This window comes from Theropithecus gelada, chromosome 19 (genome assembly GCF_003255815.1).
Source record: "Theropithecus gelada isolate Dixy chromosome 19, Tgel_1.0, whole genome shotgun sequence".
Lineage (NCBI taxonomy): Eukaryota > Metazoa > Chordata > Mammalia > Primates > Cercopithecidae > Theropithecus > Theropithecus gelada.
The window spans coordinates 45,055,984-45,073,732 of record NC_037687.1 but is presented as its reverse complement, the minus strand read 5'-3'; the positions used below and the strand labels follow the sequence as shown (position 1 = coordinate 45,073,732).

Genomic DNA, 17,749 nt, shown 5'->3' with positions numbered 1-17,749 from the left:
GCCTAGTACCCAATTGTTACTTTTTCTAATCCTCTCCCTCCTCCCACTCTCCACCTTCCGATAGGCCCCAGGGTGTGTTATTCCCCTCTTTGTGTCCATGTGTTCTCCTCATTTAGCTACCACTTATAAGTGTTCGCATGCGATATTTGATTTTCTGTTCCTGCATTAGTTTGCTAAAGATAATGGCCCTCCAGCTCCATCCATGTTCCCATAAAGGACAGGATCTCAATCTTTTTTGATGACTGCAGGGTATTCCATATTTTCCATCATATGTATCACATTTTATTTTATTTTTTTTTTTTTTTTGAGACGGAGTCTTGCTCTGTCACCCAGGCTGGAGTGCAGTGGCCGGATCTCGGCTCATTGCAAGCTCCGCCTCCCGGGTTCATGCCATTCTCCTGCCTCAGCCTCCCGAGTAGCTGGGACTACAGGCACCCGCCACCTCGCCCGGCTAGTTTTTTGTAATTTTTAGTAGAGATGGGGTTTCACCGTGTTAGCCAGGATGGTCTCGATCTCCTGACCTCGTGATCCGCCCGTCTCGGCCTCCCAAAGTGCTGGGATTACAGGCTTGAGCCACCGCGCCCGGCCATGTATCACATTTTATTTATCCAGTCTGCCATTGATGGGCATTTAGGTTGATTACGTTTCTTTACTACTGTGAAAAGTGCTGCAATGAATACATGTGTGCATGTGTCTTTATGGTAGAATGATTTATATCCCTTTAGGTAGATATCCTTACCAGGTTATTTATGCCTACCACCAGGCAAAAATAAAATAAAAGGGATTCAGATGTTAAAGACTTATCAATAGACCTTTTTATATGAATATGTGTGGCTGTGTGTGTGTGTACTGGAGCTGCTGCTGGTTTTTTTTTTTAATTCACAAGCCCCTTTCACATGAAAACTATTACGGTTGGGTTTCCACAAAGATCTATTCATATCTGAAGTATATGTCACTATTTTTAAAACGCTTTTATTGCTAAATAAGGCACATACACAAAGAAGAGGAGGTGTTCACTTATATGAACACTTTAAGGAATGATGGACAATGAACACCTGTGAATTCACCATGCAGGTGAGCTCACGGTGCAGAGCCCCCGGATCCCTCCTCATCTGCATGCAGTCCTAGCCCACCCTTCTGCCTCTATCCTGCACTTTTTATTAGTCATCCTTGTTTTTCAAAATAGTTTAATAATGACTGCATGGCTCCACCTTTAATTTACTTTTATTTGCTTTTCACCATTAGATAAGCAGAATCAGGCAGGGCATGGTGGCTCACACCTGTATTCCCAGCACTTTGGGAGGCTGGGGCATGTGGATCACTTGAGTCCAGGAGTTCAAGACCAGCTTGGGCAACATGGTGAAACCATGTCTCTACTAAAAATACAAAAATTAGCCGGGCGTGGTGGCACACCACCTGTAGTCCCAGCTACTCAGGAGTCTGAAGTACGAGAACCACTTGAACCTGGGAGGTGGAGGTTACAGTGAGCTGAGATCATGCCATTGCACTCCAGCCTGGGGGACAGAGCAAGACTCCATCTCAAAAAAAAAAAAAAAGATAAGCAGAATCATACTGTATATATTCACCTGGAACCTTTTCTTTTGCTCAACATTATGCATCAGTTTGTCAGCTTGGGGTTTATTCATTTTAATGTCTGTGTAGTATTTTTTGTATTTACAATTTATTTATTCATTGTACTGTTCCCAAGTTTTTGACATTATAAACAGACCTGTTTGCTGGACACACCCAATTTTAAAAAACTTTTAATATATTTTGTTTAAAAACATTTTTAACTTTTAAGTTCAGGGATACATGTACAGGATGTGCAGGTTTGGGGTTTGTTGTAAAGATTATTTTATCACCCAGGTATTAAGCGATACCCAATAGTTATTTTTCCTGGTCCTTTCCCTCCTCCCACCCTCCAACTCCAGTAGGCCCCAGTGTGTGTTGTTCTCCTCTGCGTGTCCATATATTCTCATCATTTAGCTCCCACTTACAGGTGAGAATATGCAGTATTTGGTTTTCTGTTTCTGCATTAGTTTGCTAAAGATATGTCCTCCAGCTCCATCTATCTCCTTTCAAAGGACTTGATCTTGTTCCTTTTTATGGCTGCATAGTATTCCATGGTGTATATGTACCACATTTTCTTTATCCAGTCTATCATTAATGGGAATTTGGGTTGATTCCATGTCTTTGCTATTGTGAATAGTGATGCAATTAAATACACACATGCATGTGTCTTTCTTCATAGTAGAACAACTTACATTCCTTTGTTTAAGGAATACCCAGTAATGGAACTGCTGGGTCAAATGGTATTTCTGTCTTTAGGTCTTCGAGGAATCTCCACACCATCTTCCAAAATGGTTGAACTAATTTACACTCTCACCAACAGTGTATAAGCATTCCTTTTTCCCTACAACCTCACTAGCATCTGTTAGTTTTTGACTTTTTAATAATAGCCATTTTGACTGGTGTGAGATGGCATCTCATTGAGGACACATCCAGTTTATCTAGGGTTTAGAATTGTAGAAGTTAAATTTTCTCATTGTACAATATGTACATATTCAACTTTATTTGGCAATGCTAAATGATTGAATTATCCAACTTTGAAATTTCTGCCACCTGGTGGATATGAACTAACAGCTCATACTGGTTTTAATTTGCTTGTCTTGCATTAAATAATAAAGTTATACATCTTTTTATATTTAATGGCTGGTGTAGTTTGGCTGTGCCCCATGCAAATCTCTTCTTGAATTGTAGCTCCCATAATCCCCACATATCATGGGAGGGACCTGATGGGAGGTAATTGAATCATGAAGGTGGGTTTTTCCCATGTTTTTCTCGTGATAGTGAATAAATCTCATGAGATCTCATGGTTTTATAAAGGGCAGTTCCCCTGCACACACTGTCTTGCCTGCTGCCATGTAAAGACGTGCCTTTGCTCTTCCTTCACCTTCTGCCATGATTGTGAGGCCTCCCCAGCCATGTGGAACTGTGAGTCCATTAAACTTATTTTTCTTTATAAATTACCCAGTCTCCAGTATTTCTTCATGGTGGTATGAAAATGGACTAATACAATGGCTACTTGAGTTTTCCTTTCTGTGAAATGACTAATAGCATGTATTTCCCCACATTTCTATTGGCCTATGTTTAATTTCCTTATTGAATCATTAGTGTTCTTTACATCAGTCCTTTTCAGTTACATATGATGCACATATCTTCTTCCAGTTGGGGTATATGTTTTCATGCTCTTTGTGACATCTTTAACAAAGTCCTTGAATTTAGTTGTGTTTTCCTTTGGGGCTTATGCTTATTGCATTGTCTTTAAACATTCTTCTTTACCTTGAAATCATAAAGTATTTTCCTATATTTTCTTTTAATTGAATTTTTCTTTTTCTTTTTTTGAGACAAAGTCTCACTGCGTCACCCAGGCTGGAGTGTAGCAATGCGATCTCAGCTCACTGCAAACTCCACCTCTCGACTTCAAGCAATTCTCCTGCTTCAGCCTCCTGAGTAGCTGGGATTACAGGCATGCGTCACCACACTCAGCTAATTTTTGTATTTTTAGTAGAGACAGGGTTTTACCATGTTGACCAGGCTGGTCTTGAACTCCTGGCCTCAAGTGATTCTAATTGAATTTTGAATATAACCTGAAGTAGGGATTTGTTTCCATTTTTTCAGTACCATAGGCAATCAATTTTTCAAGCATGCTTTATTGATTGGGCCATCTTTTCTCAGCTAATCTGTGTTGCCTCCTCTGTCATGTATCAGATTCCCATACATGAATATATTATTCCCTCATCTTTAGGTTAGCTCCTGCTGGAAGTCTGATAGATGTATGTTGGACTTCTTGACCTACCCTCTGATCTCATAAACTTAATACCTTACTTCCAAACTGTAACCCTATTAGAGAAGTATATTTTGTATTATATTCAATACTTCAAGCATGTTCAGTCTAGCTGGTCAGATTGTATATTTTATGTGTCTGTGCATATGTGTTTTCTGTTGTATTTCCATCATGATCAATTATTTCCTCATGTGTTTTGTAATTTTTTAAATTGTGAGACCATGATCCCTAATCTTTCAGTAAATAACTGGTTTTCAATTTGCCAGGGACCTAGCCATGCCTGTTCCTGTGTGTAAAAGTACACTGGAGGGTAAAAGTACACTGGAGGACTGTATTCTTGCATCTAAATTGTAGAAGTAATAAACAAAAACACAATTCAATGAAATATGTCCTATCCTCCTACCTTGATAAATATTTATTCATAATGACAAAATAGAAACAAATTTTAAAATCCATGGATTTTATAGGACTAGAAGTTATTCAAAAAAAATCAAAGATGAGGAAATTTCATTACTGTTATTATGCATGCCTGTGTCTTCTTTTGATAGGCTGGTGAAGTTTGGGTTCATTATTGTGAAAATAAGTAAAAGGGAAACTAACACAGGCCTACTGTAAACAGTAGCTCAGGAATGTGTGTATGTGCAAGAGCAGCTATGCTAGTCAGAGCTACGTGTTGCAGCATCCCATAGATAGACACGTGTCAGCTTCAATCCCAAGGCCTATAAACTAAAGTTGACCACTTCCTGTGTACCTAGAGTCTGTTAAATATTTCACTGATGGGTACTGGTTGTAAACTTATCAGTTGTAAAACGAGGCAAGATAAAATCAATTATCCTTCCACCAGGCCCTAAGATGCCTCCATCTCCTACCCACTCAACCACACATTTGCTTTACCTTATATATAATCTCTCTAAACACTGATCAAAATCACAGGAATGTAATGGTTGCTTCACTGCCCACCCTCTGTACCACAGTATCCCTGATTTAAAAAAAAAAAAAAAGTTAATACTGTGCTTTATGTAATTGACTTTGGAACTCAGTTACAGACTGCTGTAATCCTGGCTCCCCTGATGCGCACTCTCAAGCTCCAGATTAGTAAACCTTATTAGATTGTGATCCCTGTCTCAGTCCCTCATTTGGGTTGACATTACAAAAAATTTATTTTATTAGTCTATATTTACTCTACAAAATTTACTTTTCTTGCCTTCATTTTAACAAAATCAGTAAATATGTTATAATCAGGGTTTTGCACATCATCTTTTCTATTAAAAATAACAAGCTAAAATAGGAAAATGAAATGTAATTAACAGTGACATCAGCAAAATAGTGGAGTAGGCAGCTACAAACTCTCATCCTCCCACGGAAACATAAGTAAAAAGCAGGACCAAGCATGGTGGCTCATGCTTGTAATCCCAGCACTTTGGGAGGCTGAGCTGGGAGGATTGCTTGAGGCCAAGGGTTTGAGATCATCCTGGGCAACATAGTAGGACCCCATCTCTACAAACAAACAAACAAACAAAAACTAGCAGAAATTGTTAGAAACAACTTTGCTAGAACGCTGGAAAACCGTCAAAGGTTTACACCAACCAAGAAGATGCTGAATCAAGAAAAAGCTAAGTAGTAGGAAAGCTTTGTGCATTCTTACTGGCCTTTGCCCCATACCCTTTTCAGCTCAGTGGCAGTTCTGAAGACTTCAGTTCGCATTCCCACCATTGGATCCTGTTCCCTGGTTCCAGAGGGAGCAGAGCAGACCTTACTCACAAATTATCATGTATTGCTGTGCTAACCTGCTTAGGGGACACATGAAGGACCAATGCAAAGTGTTCATTTCCAATTAATCTAACTTCAAGCCACACAGGCTGGAAAAGTGACAGACATTGCTTGAAAATAATTGTAATGCAAACAACCTGAAGTGGTGTAGGGCAAAAGTTATGGTTGAAAGAAACAATAGACCACCTAAGCCAGAGAGGAAGAGTAGGAAGAGAGTTGCTCTGGGAAATTAGGGCATTAAAAGCGCCCTTAAGGCCGGGCGCGGTGGCTCAAGCCTGTAATCCCAGCACTTTGGGAGGCCGAGGCGGGTGGATCACGAGGTCAGGAGATCGAGACCATCCTGGCTAACATGGTGAAACCCCGTCTCTACTAAAAATACAAAAAACTAGCCGGGCGTGGTGGCGGGCGCCTGTAGTCCCAGCTACTCGGAGGCTGAGGCAGGAGAATGGCGTGAACCTGGGAGGCGGAGCTTGCAGTGAGCCGAGATCGCGCCACTGCACTCCAGCCTGGGTGACACAGCGCGAGACTCCGTCTCAAAAAAAAAAAAAAAAAAAAAAAAAAAAAAAAAAAAACTTTCCCACTCCCAGCTTGCGTTGAGTCTCTCTTGCTTTGAGTAAGTAGCCTTGGCTTTTCTCATTTCATTGGTCTTTGTTTATTTCAACTGTTAGAAACATCCAAAATGTGCCATCTGGTGTGTGGACGGGAGCGTAGCTGTGTGTCAGATTTAGGAGGTGAAACTCCAGGTCATGGTGACAATGATGTTAAAAAAAAAAGAGGAAGGTGGGGCTGGAAAACTGAGAGCAGGGTTCTTGCTTGGGGACCGTGGCCTGTTTGGCATCATAAAGACAGGTGAGGAACAGTAGTGGTCATGGTGGTGGTGGTGGGGGGCTCTGTGTGGGTGTATCAGAGGGTCTGGCAGGTGGCCAGATCATCCCAAAGAGTGTAGACGTGAATGAGATGGATGCTGAGGCTTAGCAGTAGAGGAGGTAATATTGCAGTGAGGCCTGGGCTGGTGCTTACACACTCACCTATGTTCTCACCAGGCTTCTGTGGTGACCCTTGATGGGGTTTGTCCTCAGGCTGGGGAATTAACTTGGGGCAAGAGGGGTCAGTTGGCAGAGTTTCTGGCCTTGGGTGGGGGTAGGATGGCCAGAGAGGTTGGCTTTTTTTTTTTTCTTTTTTCAATAAGTGTGAGTGATGACACGGTCAGAATGTGCAACAAAGAAGGCCAAGGGTATGTGACATCCATGTGTGCCGTGGGTGGCTTAGGTTGAAGCCAGGCCAGGGGAGCTGGGGGGCTCCAAGGCAAGGGTGGAGCACTCCCTCTCCCTGTTACCTGGGTGTTGCCCTTGGCAGTGGAGGCCATCAAAGATCTGGGACAGACTGGGATGGTGGCCGTGTTTGCCAGGTACTCTCTGGATGCTGTGTGCAGAGTGACACATGGGAGCCCGTGGAGATGGCTATGATAGGGATCAGGATGGGGAGAGAGTGGCAGTGGCAATGGGAGGCCGTGGTGAGGTCTGAAGCTGTGAGGATGGTGCAGTCCAGAGTGAAATGCACGTGGGAGGGAGTGTGAGCTGTTTACCCCAGGGCTCTGGACTGGGGTTTAAGGGAGAGAAGTCCACATCTGTATCTGAGAAGTATGACACTGGTGACACTAGGGGAAGAGGCTCCCAGAAGAGGGAGTTGGGCCATGGACTTCAGGGCCAGAGCTTGGAGGGAGCCTCTCTGTCCCCTGCCTGTTGCTGCTCTGGGCTGACACAGTGGTCACAAGAGGTGCCCACAGAACTAGGGCCTACTGCCTCCTGGAGCTGTGGAGCTGGGGAGGAGAGTGAGCAGGGGATGGACAGCGAGTCCCAAAGACAGAGACTGATCATGGAACAAACTGTCCCCATCATGGCAGGGCTGCGTGACCTTTGAGGACGTGACCATTTACTTCTCCCAGGAGGAGTGGGGGCTCCTCGATGAGGCTCAGAGACTCCTGTACTGCGATGTGATGCTGGAAAACTTTGCACTTATAGCCTCGCTGGGTAAGGCTGTCACCCCTACCCTGGTGTCCCGAGCTCATCTCTGCCTGTCCCCTTTGCCCAAGAAACGGCTCTTTCCTTCCCATAGCCAGACCACTGGCACTGCTTCCATCCCCGCTTTCCTGGTATGTGTGTTGTGGCTTCTGGGGCTAAGCTATGTACATTGTTCCCTCCTCTCCCTGAGCAGCCCCCACACCTGCTGCCTGAAGACTTGCAGGGAAGCTCCAGGCATGAGGGGTCTTGCAGTCAGCTGCGTGGCTCCCTCTGACTTGGCCATTCCCTCCTGGGTGATTATCCAGCTCTGACAGTTCTGTGGTTTAATTTTTTTTTTTTTTTTTTGAGACGGAGTCTCACTCTGTCACCCAGGCTGGAGTGCAGTGGCTGGATCTCAGCTCACTGCAAGCTCCGCCTCCCAGGTTTACGCCATTCTCCTGCCTCAGCCTCCCGAGTAGCTGGGACTACAGGTGCCCGCCACCTCGCCCAGCTAGTTTTTTGTATTTTTTAATAGAGACGGGGTTTCACCGTGTTAGCCAGGATGGTCTCAATCTCCTGACCTAGTGATCTGCCCGTCTCAGCCTCCCAAAGTGCTGGGATTAAAGGCTTGAGCCACCTGGCCCGGCCAGTTCTGTGGTTTAAATTCTGTGCCTTTCCTCTTGCTAATATTTCCTTAGCCAGACTGTGCCAGGAATTCCAATCACTGACATGGTTACCTCTTGCCATGACCACCCGATGTCCCTGTGTCATACGGAGTTTCCTGTCCTGTAGTCTGTCATGGGGTAGTTCAACTGGGCAGGTGCTGGCCACTCACCCACTCTGTCTTTCCCTTAGGACTTATATCTTTCAGGTCCCACATCGTTTCCCAGCTGGAGATGGGGAAAGAGCCCTGGGTGCCTGACAGTGTGGATATGACTTCAGCCATGGCCAGAGGGGCTTATGGCAGGCCTGGTTCTGGTAAGCAGTGACGGGAGCTGGGGGAGGATGTGACACCACCACTGTGTTTACATCATACCAGCATCTTCTCTCCTATTCATCATCATTTGATACCAAAGCCAGTAGCCAGACCACATCTCTGCTTTTCCTTCCCCGTGCTTGACACATTATCCACTTACCATTGCTATTCTGAGTTGGACCTCTTGCCTATGCCCCACCTTTCTGGCCTCCGTTTCTCTCTTTCAGCTTCCTCTGCAGCACTTTCCAACACTGGCCTACGCTTAATATGTTGTGAGATACATGCTTTTCCTTGATGTGCTTGAACACCAGCTACTCAGTTGCAGGTTTTACTGGGTCTAGATGCTCGCACTGCATAGCACTCACAGGTTACCGGCAGCCCAGGCCCTGCCAAAAGGCCTTTAAAGAGACGTGAGTGGGAGACCTTGCCTTTCTGCCCAATACTGTCTGCCATCCTTGTGTCTCTGGTCCTGATAAGGCCTCCTGTATTTTGTGACCTGGCCAGGCACAGTATGGCAGAGCAGATTATTCCTTACCCTGACCTGAGCCTTCTTGTGTTGCCAACAATCCCATGGACTCATTCTTGGGTCAGCCAAGCATAGGTGATGGGGGTCTTTCCTTCTATTAAAGTTTATATGAACTTCACTAGCATTTCTCTGCTTTCAGATTTTTGCCGTGGAACAGAGGGCAAGGACTTACCTTCTGAGCATAATGTTTCTGTAGAAGGAGTGGCACAGGACAGGAGTCCCGAGGCAACTCTGTGCCCCCAGAAGACCTGCCCCTGTGACATATGTGGCCTACGTTTGAAAGATATTTTGCATTTGGCTGAACACCAGACAACACATCCCAGGCAGAAACCATTTCTGTGTGAGGCATATGTGAAAGGCTCTGAGTTCAGTGCAAACCTTCCCCAGAGGCAGGTGCAGCAGAACGTACACAACCCTATCAGAAGGGAGGAGGACCAGGCTTTGCCTGTAAAGACCTGGGGAGACCACACATCAGATCAGCTTTCCACCTGCAGGGAGGGCGGGGAGGACTTTGTGGCCACAGCAGGGTTTCTGCAGCGTGAGGTCACTCCCAGTGATGGGGAGCCGCACAAGGCCACCGAAAGTATGGTGGATTTTCACATTGCACTAAGGCATAACAAGTGCTGTGACTCTGGGGATGCCTTCAGTGACAAATCCACTCTTGTTCAGCACCAGAGAATCCACAGCAGAGAAAGGCCTTATGAATGCAGCAAATGTGGAATCTTCTTCACTTACGCCGCTGACCTCACTCAACACCAGAAAGTTCACAATAGAGGAAAACCGTATGAGTGCTGCGAATGTGGGAAATTTTTCAGCCAGCACTCCAGCCTTGTTAAACATCGCAGGGTTCACACTGGTGAAAGCCCTCACGTGTGTGGTGACTGTGGGAAATTCTTCAGCCGAAGCTCCAACCTCATTCAGCATAAGAGGGTTCACACTGGTGAAAAGCCATATGAGTGCAGTGACTGTGGGAAGTTCTTCAGCCAGCGTTCCAACCTCATTCATCATAAGAGGGTTCATACGGGCAGAAGTGCCCATGAGTGCAGTGAATGTGGGAAATCCTTCAACTGCAACTCCAGCCTAATTAAACATTGGAGAGTTCACACTGGAGAAAGACCTTACAAGTGCAATGAATGTGGGAAATTCTTCAGCCACATTGCCAGCCTCATTCAACATCAGATAGTTCACACTGGTGAGCGGCCTCATGGGTGTGGTGAGTGTGGGAAAGCCTTCAGCCGAAGCTCTGACCTCATGAAACATCAGCGAGTTCACACTGGTGAACGGCCTTATGAGTGCAGTGAATGTGGGAAGTTGTTTAGCCAGAGCTCCAGCCTCAATAGCCATCGGAGACTTCACACTGGCGAACGGCCTTACCAGTGCAGTGAATGTGGGAAATTCTTCAACCAAAGCTCCAGCCTCCATAACCACCGGAGACTTCACACTGGCGAGCGGCCTTATGAGTGCAGCGAATGTGGGAAAACCTTCAGGCAGAGGTCCAATCTGAGGCAGCACCTGAAAGTTCACAAACCAGATAGGCCTTATGAATGCAGCGAATGTGGGAAAGCCTTCAACCAAAGGCCTACCCTCATTCGGCATCAGAAGATTCATACCAGAGAAAGGAGCATGGAGAATGTGCTCCTTCCCTGTTCAATGCAACAGCACACCCCAGAGATAAGCTCTGAGAACAGACCTTATGAGGGTGCTGTCAACTACAAGTTGAACTTTGTTCATCCAAGCACCCACCCTGAGGAGGTTCCCTAGGAATGCTAGCTCTGTTGGAAGCTTTCTGGGGACAAGTTACATTCTGTTACCATGGATTTTATCAGCGTTTTTTCACTGCTGGGGTTGTGATAGAAGCCATGTCAGCACCACACACTGCAGCTCTCTAGAGAATGTGTCCACCACTCCACTTTGCTCAGGGAAGGCAGACCTCTCCTCTCTCTTTCCAATCCCTAAAGGGAATAAGGAGTAGTCTGAAGTCGTGGGAAGATGTCATTCCCGCCCTGTGTGGCTGGTTTAGCTGTGGACATGACCAGCCTGTGGCTGTGAAGTCCTGAGCAGGGTTTTGCTGACAGCTTGTCCTAGAGAAGGTTTCCCTTTTTCTGGGACATTGTTGGTCTCATGCCTGTGAAGGATTTGTCCAGCCTTCATGTTACTCTGTACAACTTATCTCCTGTGCATCGCCCTGGTTCATGCGATGATAACGGCCTTATGATAAAGCCGCCTTTAATCTTCCATGTTCTGATCACTGTGTGGGGTGGTTCAAGAACAGAGTTAAGATCTACCAGACTGAAGGGGTCTCCAGATTATCTTGGAGGGGACAGGCGGATGACAGAGAACAACTGTCAATCCAGACTTGGCCTCATTTGCATTGCCACCAAGGCCTCCTAGGAAAAAGTGTAGGAATTTATGGGTGTAATATTGTAGTCTGAATGGCATGAATCTGCCCCGAGGAGGGGGCAGGTGTGACAAACCCTAGTGCATGTGGGAACAGAGTGAATTGGGTCCCTTATTTCCAGGGGCTGCCCCATATTCCCCAACACTGTAAAGCAGATGCTGTTTAGCACCTGCCAAGGAGCCTTATGCCCTGAAGTTCAGCCTTAGGCAGGTATCTCTTAACTGTAAGACATACCAGGCCCAGTTGGGACTATAATTTGTACAGAAACACTGGATGTGATTAATAGGGAATAGGCGAGATTATAGCAAACCAGCAGAAATAGACCTGTTCTAAAGGTGCATCCATGAATGCTCCCTTGAATGTGGCTGTGCAGGATTCAGGGTTTGCAGAAATTCTCAGGACCTCTAGACCTCTGTCCTATGACTAATGTTACTGGCAGAGCAAATAATCTAAAGGTTTTGGTTTTGTGGGTTACCATCTCTGTGCTGTGCATCTCAAGGCCAGTGCTGTGCTAGCAGGAAAATAGGGACTGAGAAAAAAGCAGATCCTATACTATAGGGATTGTAGCATCTATGACATAGCCAGCCATTCTTTGCTCCCAAGGCAAGAAGAAAGAGATGGCAGAGTCAATATAGGGTTGCCAAATTGGATTTTCTAAAATGAGTAGGAGGTTGGATTTTTATGTGCAACAGTTTGTTTTAATGCTTTGTTGATACGTAATTGTCATGCAATAATTATACATATTTGTTAAGTTTTGTACATTTATTATGTACACTCAGGGAACCAATACCATAATCATGATAATGAACGTATCCATCACCTGCAGAGCTACCTCATGCCCCTTTACAGTCCCTCCTTGCCTTCCCCAGGAAACCATTGATTTACATTTTTTACTTTAGATTTGTTTGCCTTTTCTAGAATTAACACAATTGGAATCATAAAGTATTTATACTCTTTTTTTGGTCTGGTTTCTTTCATGCAGCGTAATTATCTTGATAATCATCCATGCTGTGTGTATATATAGTTCATTCCTTTTACTACTGAGTAGTGCTATTCTGGGTGAGTGCACCATAGTTTTTTATGATTTATTTAAAAACGTTAAAAAAATCTGATGAAATACACTTAACATGAAATTTACTATCCTAACCATTTTTAGTGTATACTTCAATGGTATTAAGTAGATTTGTATTGTTGTGCAACCATCGCCACCATTTGTCTCCAGAACTCTTCAATCTTGCAAAACTGAAATTCTGTACTCATCAAGCAATAACTGCCCATTCTCCCTTCCCCAGCCCCTCAAAACCACCATTCTACTTTTTGTCTGTATGAATTTGACCACTCTAGGTACCTCATATAAGTAGAATAATAAGTATTTTTCTTTTTGTAACTAGCTTATTTCACACTTAGCATAATATCCTCAAGGTTCATCAATGTTGGAGCATATGTTAGAATTTCCTTTTTAAGGCTGATTAGTATTTCCTTGTATATGCTGCATTTTGCTTATCTATCATGTGTCAATGGATGCTTGGGTCGCCTCCACCTTTCACCTATTGCAAATAATGCTGCTTCAAACATGAGTGCACAAATATCTCTTCAGGACCCTGCTTTCAACTCTTTTGGGTATGTCCTCAGAAGGAGAATTACTAGATGATATAGTAAATCTATTTTTAGTTTTTTGAGGACTTGCCATACACTGTTTTCCACAGAGCTGCACCCTTTCACATTCTTACCAACAGTAAACAAAGTTTTAAATTTTTCAGGGCCAGGCGCAGTGGTTCACGCTTGTAATCCCAGCACTTTGGGAGGCCGAGGTGGGTGGATCATGAGTTCAGGAGATCGAGATCATCCTGGCTAACACGGTGAAACCCTGTCTCTACTAAAAATACAAAAAATTAGTTGGATGTGGTGGTGGGCACCTGTAGTCCCAGCTACTTGGGAGGCTGAGGCAGGAGAATGGTGTGAACACAGGAGGCGGAGCTTGCAGTGAGCCAAGATCATGCCACTGCACTCCAGCCTGGGCAGCAGAGCGAGATTCCCTCTCAAAAAAAAAAAAAAAAAAAATTTTTTTTTTCTACATCCTCACCAGCACTTGTTTTTGTTTTTGTTTTTGGTGATAGCCATTCTAATGGGTGTGAAGTAGTGTCTCATTTGATATGCTTTCCCTAATGATTTGTGACTTTAAGTATCATTTCATGTGCTTACTGGCCATTTGTATATCTTTGGAGAAATTTCTATTCAAGTATTTTCTCTGTTTTTTTTTTTTTTTTTTTTCCACTCACCCCTCCTTATCTCCATTTTTGAACTGGGTTGTTTTGTTGTTGAGTTTTACAACTTTTCTGTACATTCTGAGTACTAATCCCTTATCAGATATTTTCTCCCATTCTGTGGACCTTTTTACTCTGTTCATAGTGTCTGATTAGAAAAGTTTAAATTTTCATCAGGTTCAATTTGTCTATGTTTTCTTTTGGTGTCTTTGCTTTTGGTGTCATATCTAAGGAACCATTGCCACCTATGTCTCTAAGAGTTTTAGCTCTTACATCTAGGTCTTTGATTCATTTTGAGTCACTTTTTGGAGTTAATTTTTGTATATGGTGTTAGGTAAGGGTCCAGATTCATTGTTTTGCATGTGGATATCCCATTTTCCTAACACCATTTGTTCAAAAGACTGTCTTTTCCCCATTGGTTGGTCTTGGCACCCCTGTCAAAAATCATTTGAGCATATATGTGAGGGTTTACTTCTGGGCTCCATTTTATTCTATTGGTGTGTTTGTCTGTCCTTATACCAGTTTCATGCTGTTTTGATTATTGTAGCTTTGTAGTAAGTTTTAAAATTAGGAAGTGTGAGACCTTCAACTTTGTTCTTTTTCAATATTCTTTTGGCTGTGCAGAGTCCCTGGAGATTCCATATTAATTTTAGAATGGATCTTTATATTTCTGCACAAGATATTATTGGGATTTTAGTAGGGATTCCATTAAATCTATAGATCACTTTGGGTGGTATTGACATCTTAATAATATTGTTACCCAATCTGTGAATATGGAATTTCATTCCATTTATTTATGTCTTTGTTTTCTTTCACGAGTGATTTGTACTTTTCATTGTACAAGTTTTCACCTCCTTGGTTAATTCCTAAGCATTCTATTACTTTTGATGCTAATGTAAATGGAACTGTTTTCATGATTTCCTTTTCGGATTGTTCATTGTTAGTGTATGGAAATGTAAGTCATTTTTCTGTGTTGATTTTTTTATCCTGCTAGTTTGCTGAATTCATTTATTAATTTTGACAGTCTTTGTGTGTGTGAAAACTTTAGAATTATCTACATGTAATATCACCTGTGATCAGAAATAATTTTACTTCTTCCTTTCCAATTTGGCTGCCTTTTACTTCTTTTCTTCCCTAATTACTCTGGCTAGGACTTACAGTACCATGTTGAACAGAAATAGAGAAAGAGGACATCTTTGCCTTGTTCCTGATCAGAAAGCTTTTGGTTTTTCACCATTGAGAATGATGTTAGCTATGGGTTTTTAATATCTGGCTTTTATTACGTTGACATAGTTTCCTTTTATTTCATTTTTTGGTTTTTTTTTTTTTTACATGAAATGGTATTGAAGTTTTGTCAAATGCTTTTTCTGCATCAAAAGAGATGACTGGTTTTTTTCCTTTATTCTGTTAATATGGAATAGTGTATTGATTGTTTTTCATGCGTTGAACCATCCTTGCTTTCTAGAAATAAATCCCACTTGGGCATGGTGTATAATCCTTTTAACATGCTGCTTAATTTGGCTTGCTAATATTTGATTGAGGATTTTGGCATTAATGTTCATACAGGATATTGGTCTGTAGTTTTCTTATGTTTGTCTGGCTTTGGCATCAGGGCAATTCTGGCTTCATAAAATGAGTTAGGAAGTGTTCTCTCCTTCAGTTTTGTGGAAAATTTCAAGAAGGATTGGTGTTAGTTCTTTAAGTGTAAAGTAGTATTCACCAGATAAGCTGTCAGGTCAGGGCTTTTGTGTTTTTCTTGTTGGGAGGTTTTTGATTGTCTATCTTTACTGTTGATAGGCCTATTCAAATTTTTCTTTTTTCTTTTCTTTTTCTTCTTCCTTTTCTTCTTATTCTTCTTCCTCTTCCTCTTCTTCTTCATCATTGAGAGAGACAGAGAGTGAGAGTCTCACTTTGTCACCCAGGCTGGAGTGCAGTGGCATGATCATGGCTCACTGCAGCCTCATACTGCTGGGCTCAACGATCCTCCCACTTCAGCTTCCTGAGTAGCTGGGACTACAGGCATGCAACATCATATCCAGCTAATTTTTATTTTTATAGAGACAGGGTCTCTCTGTGTTGCCCAGGCCAGTCTCAAACTCCTAGGCTTAAGCATCCTCCTGCTTTGGTCTCCCAAAGTGCTAGGATCACTGGCATGAGCCATGGTACTCAGCCTTTTAGTTTTTCATGATTCAGTCTTGGTAGATTTTGTGTTTCACAGAATATATCCATTCTAGGGCATCCAATTTGTTGGCATACAATTGTTCATAGCTCTCTTGGAATTTTTAAAATTTATATAGACTCTTATCATAGTGCCTTCATTTTAATTTCTAATTTTATTAATTTGAATATTCTTTTTGTTTTTTAGTCATTTCTAACTAAAATTTCTCTATTGCTTTTATATTCTCTGGTTATCTCTGCTCTAATCTTTATTATTTCCTTCCTCCTGCTAGCTTTTTGGCTTAGTGTTTGTTTGTTTGTTTGTTTTCTGAGACAGCCTTGCTCTGTCACCCAGGCTGGAGTGCAGTGGCACGATCTTGGCTCATGGCAACCTCCACCTCCCAGGTTCAAGTGATTCTCCTGCCTCAGCCTCCTGAGTAGCTGGGATTACAGGTGCGCCCGGCTAATTTTTGTATTTTTAGTAGAGACAGGGTTTCACCATGTTGGTCAGACTGGTCTCGAACTCCTGACCTCATGATCTGCCTGCCTTGGCCTTCTAAAGTGCTGGGATTACAGGCCTGAGCCACCGCGCCTGGCCTGTTGTTCTTAAGTTTCTTAAGTTATAAAGTTTTTCTTAAGTTTTTTTAAGTTGTAAAGTTAGATTTTTGATTTGAGATCTTTCTTCTGTTTTAATATAATCTTTGTAGCTATAAATTTCTTCCTTAGGCACTGCTTTTGTTGTATCCTACAAGTTTTTGTATATTGTTTTCATTTTCTTTTATCTCCATTTTATAATTTCCTTTGTGATTTCTTTGATATAATGATTATTTAAGAGTGTCATTTACTTTCTACAAATTTGTGAATTTTCATGTTTTCTTAACTTTATCCTCTTGTGATCAGGGATTTTATATGATATATATCTTTTAAAATCTATTGATCCTTAATTTATGGCCTAACATGGTCTATTTTGGAGCATATCCCATGTGCAAGTATATTCTATTGTTATCATGTATTCTATATATTTTCTGTTAGATCTAATTGGCTTATTGTATTGTTCAAGTCCTCTGTTTCCTTATTGGCCTTCTGATTGTTTTATTATTGAGAGTGGGTCATTGAAATCTCTATTGTTGTAGAACTGTCTATTTCTTCTGTTAATTTTGTCCATTTTTGCTTTGTATATTTTGATGGTCTGTTATTAGGTATATAAATGCTTATAATTGTTATATGTCCTTGCTGTCTTGAATCTTAATATGTAATGTCTCTGTCTTATGGAACCTCATTTTGATTTAAGGTCCATTTTGTTTGGTACCAGTATGTCCATCCCTGCTTTCTTTTGGTTACTATTTGCATGGAATATCTTTTTCCATTCTTTTACTTTCAATCTATTTGTGTCTTTGGATCTAAAATGAAACTTAGTAGACAGCATACAGTTGGATCATGGGTGTTTTTTGTTGTTGTTATTTGTTTGTTTTTTAACCCATTCTGCCAGTTACTGTGTTTTGCTCTGAGGATTTAATCCAGTTATATTTAAAGTAATTACTGATAAGGAGGGACTTACTTCAGTCATTTTGCTATTTATTTACTATGTGATTTTAGCTTTTTTGTCCCTTATTTCCTATATTACTCTCTATTTTGTGTGTTTGATTTTTCAAATGTGAAACATTTTTATTTCATTCTCATTTCATTTTGTGTATATTCCATAATGATTTTCTTTGTCGTTACCACAGAGATTACATTTCACATCCTAGATTTGTAATACTCTGATTTGAACTTTTACCAGCTTACCATTAATAACACAGAAAAACTCTGAT

General features: G+C 42.2%; 1 protein-coding gene across 1 annotated transcript; it reads left to right on the top strand.

Annotated features, from left to right (window-relative positions):
* Positions 1-7,522: 7,522 nt before the first annotated feature.
* ZNF792 (zinc finger protein 792) lies at positions 7,523-12,654 on the top strand. The gene is made up of 3 exons (XM_025367711.1): positions 7,523-7,647; positions 8,473-8,595; positions 9,259-12,654. The coding sequence occupies exons 1-3, from the start codon at positions 7,614-7,616 to the stop codon at positions 10,878-10,880; spliced, it is 1,779 nt and encodes a 592-aa protein (XP_025223496.1). The 5' UTR covers positions 7,523-7,613; the 3' UTR covers positions 10,881-12,654.
* The last annotated feature ends 5,095 nt before the right edge of the window (positions 12,655-17,749 follow it).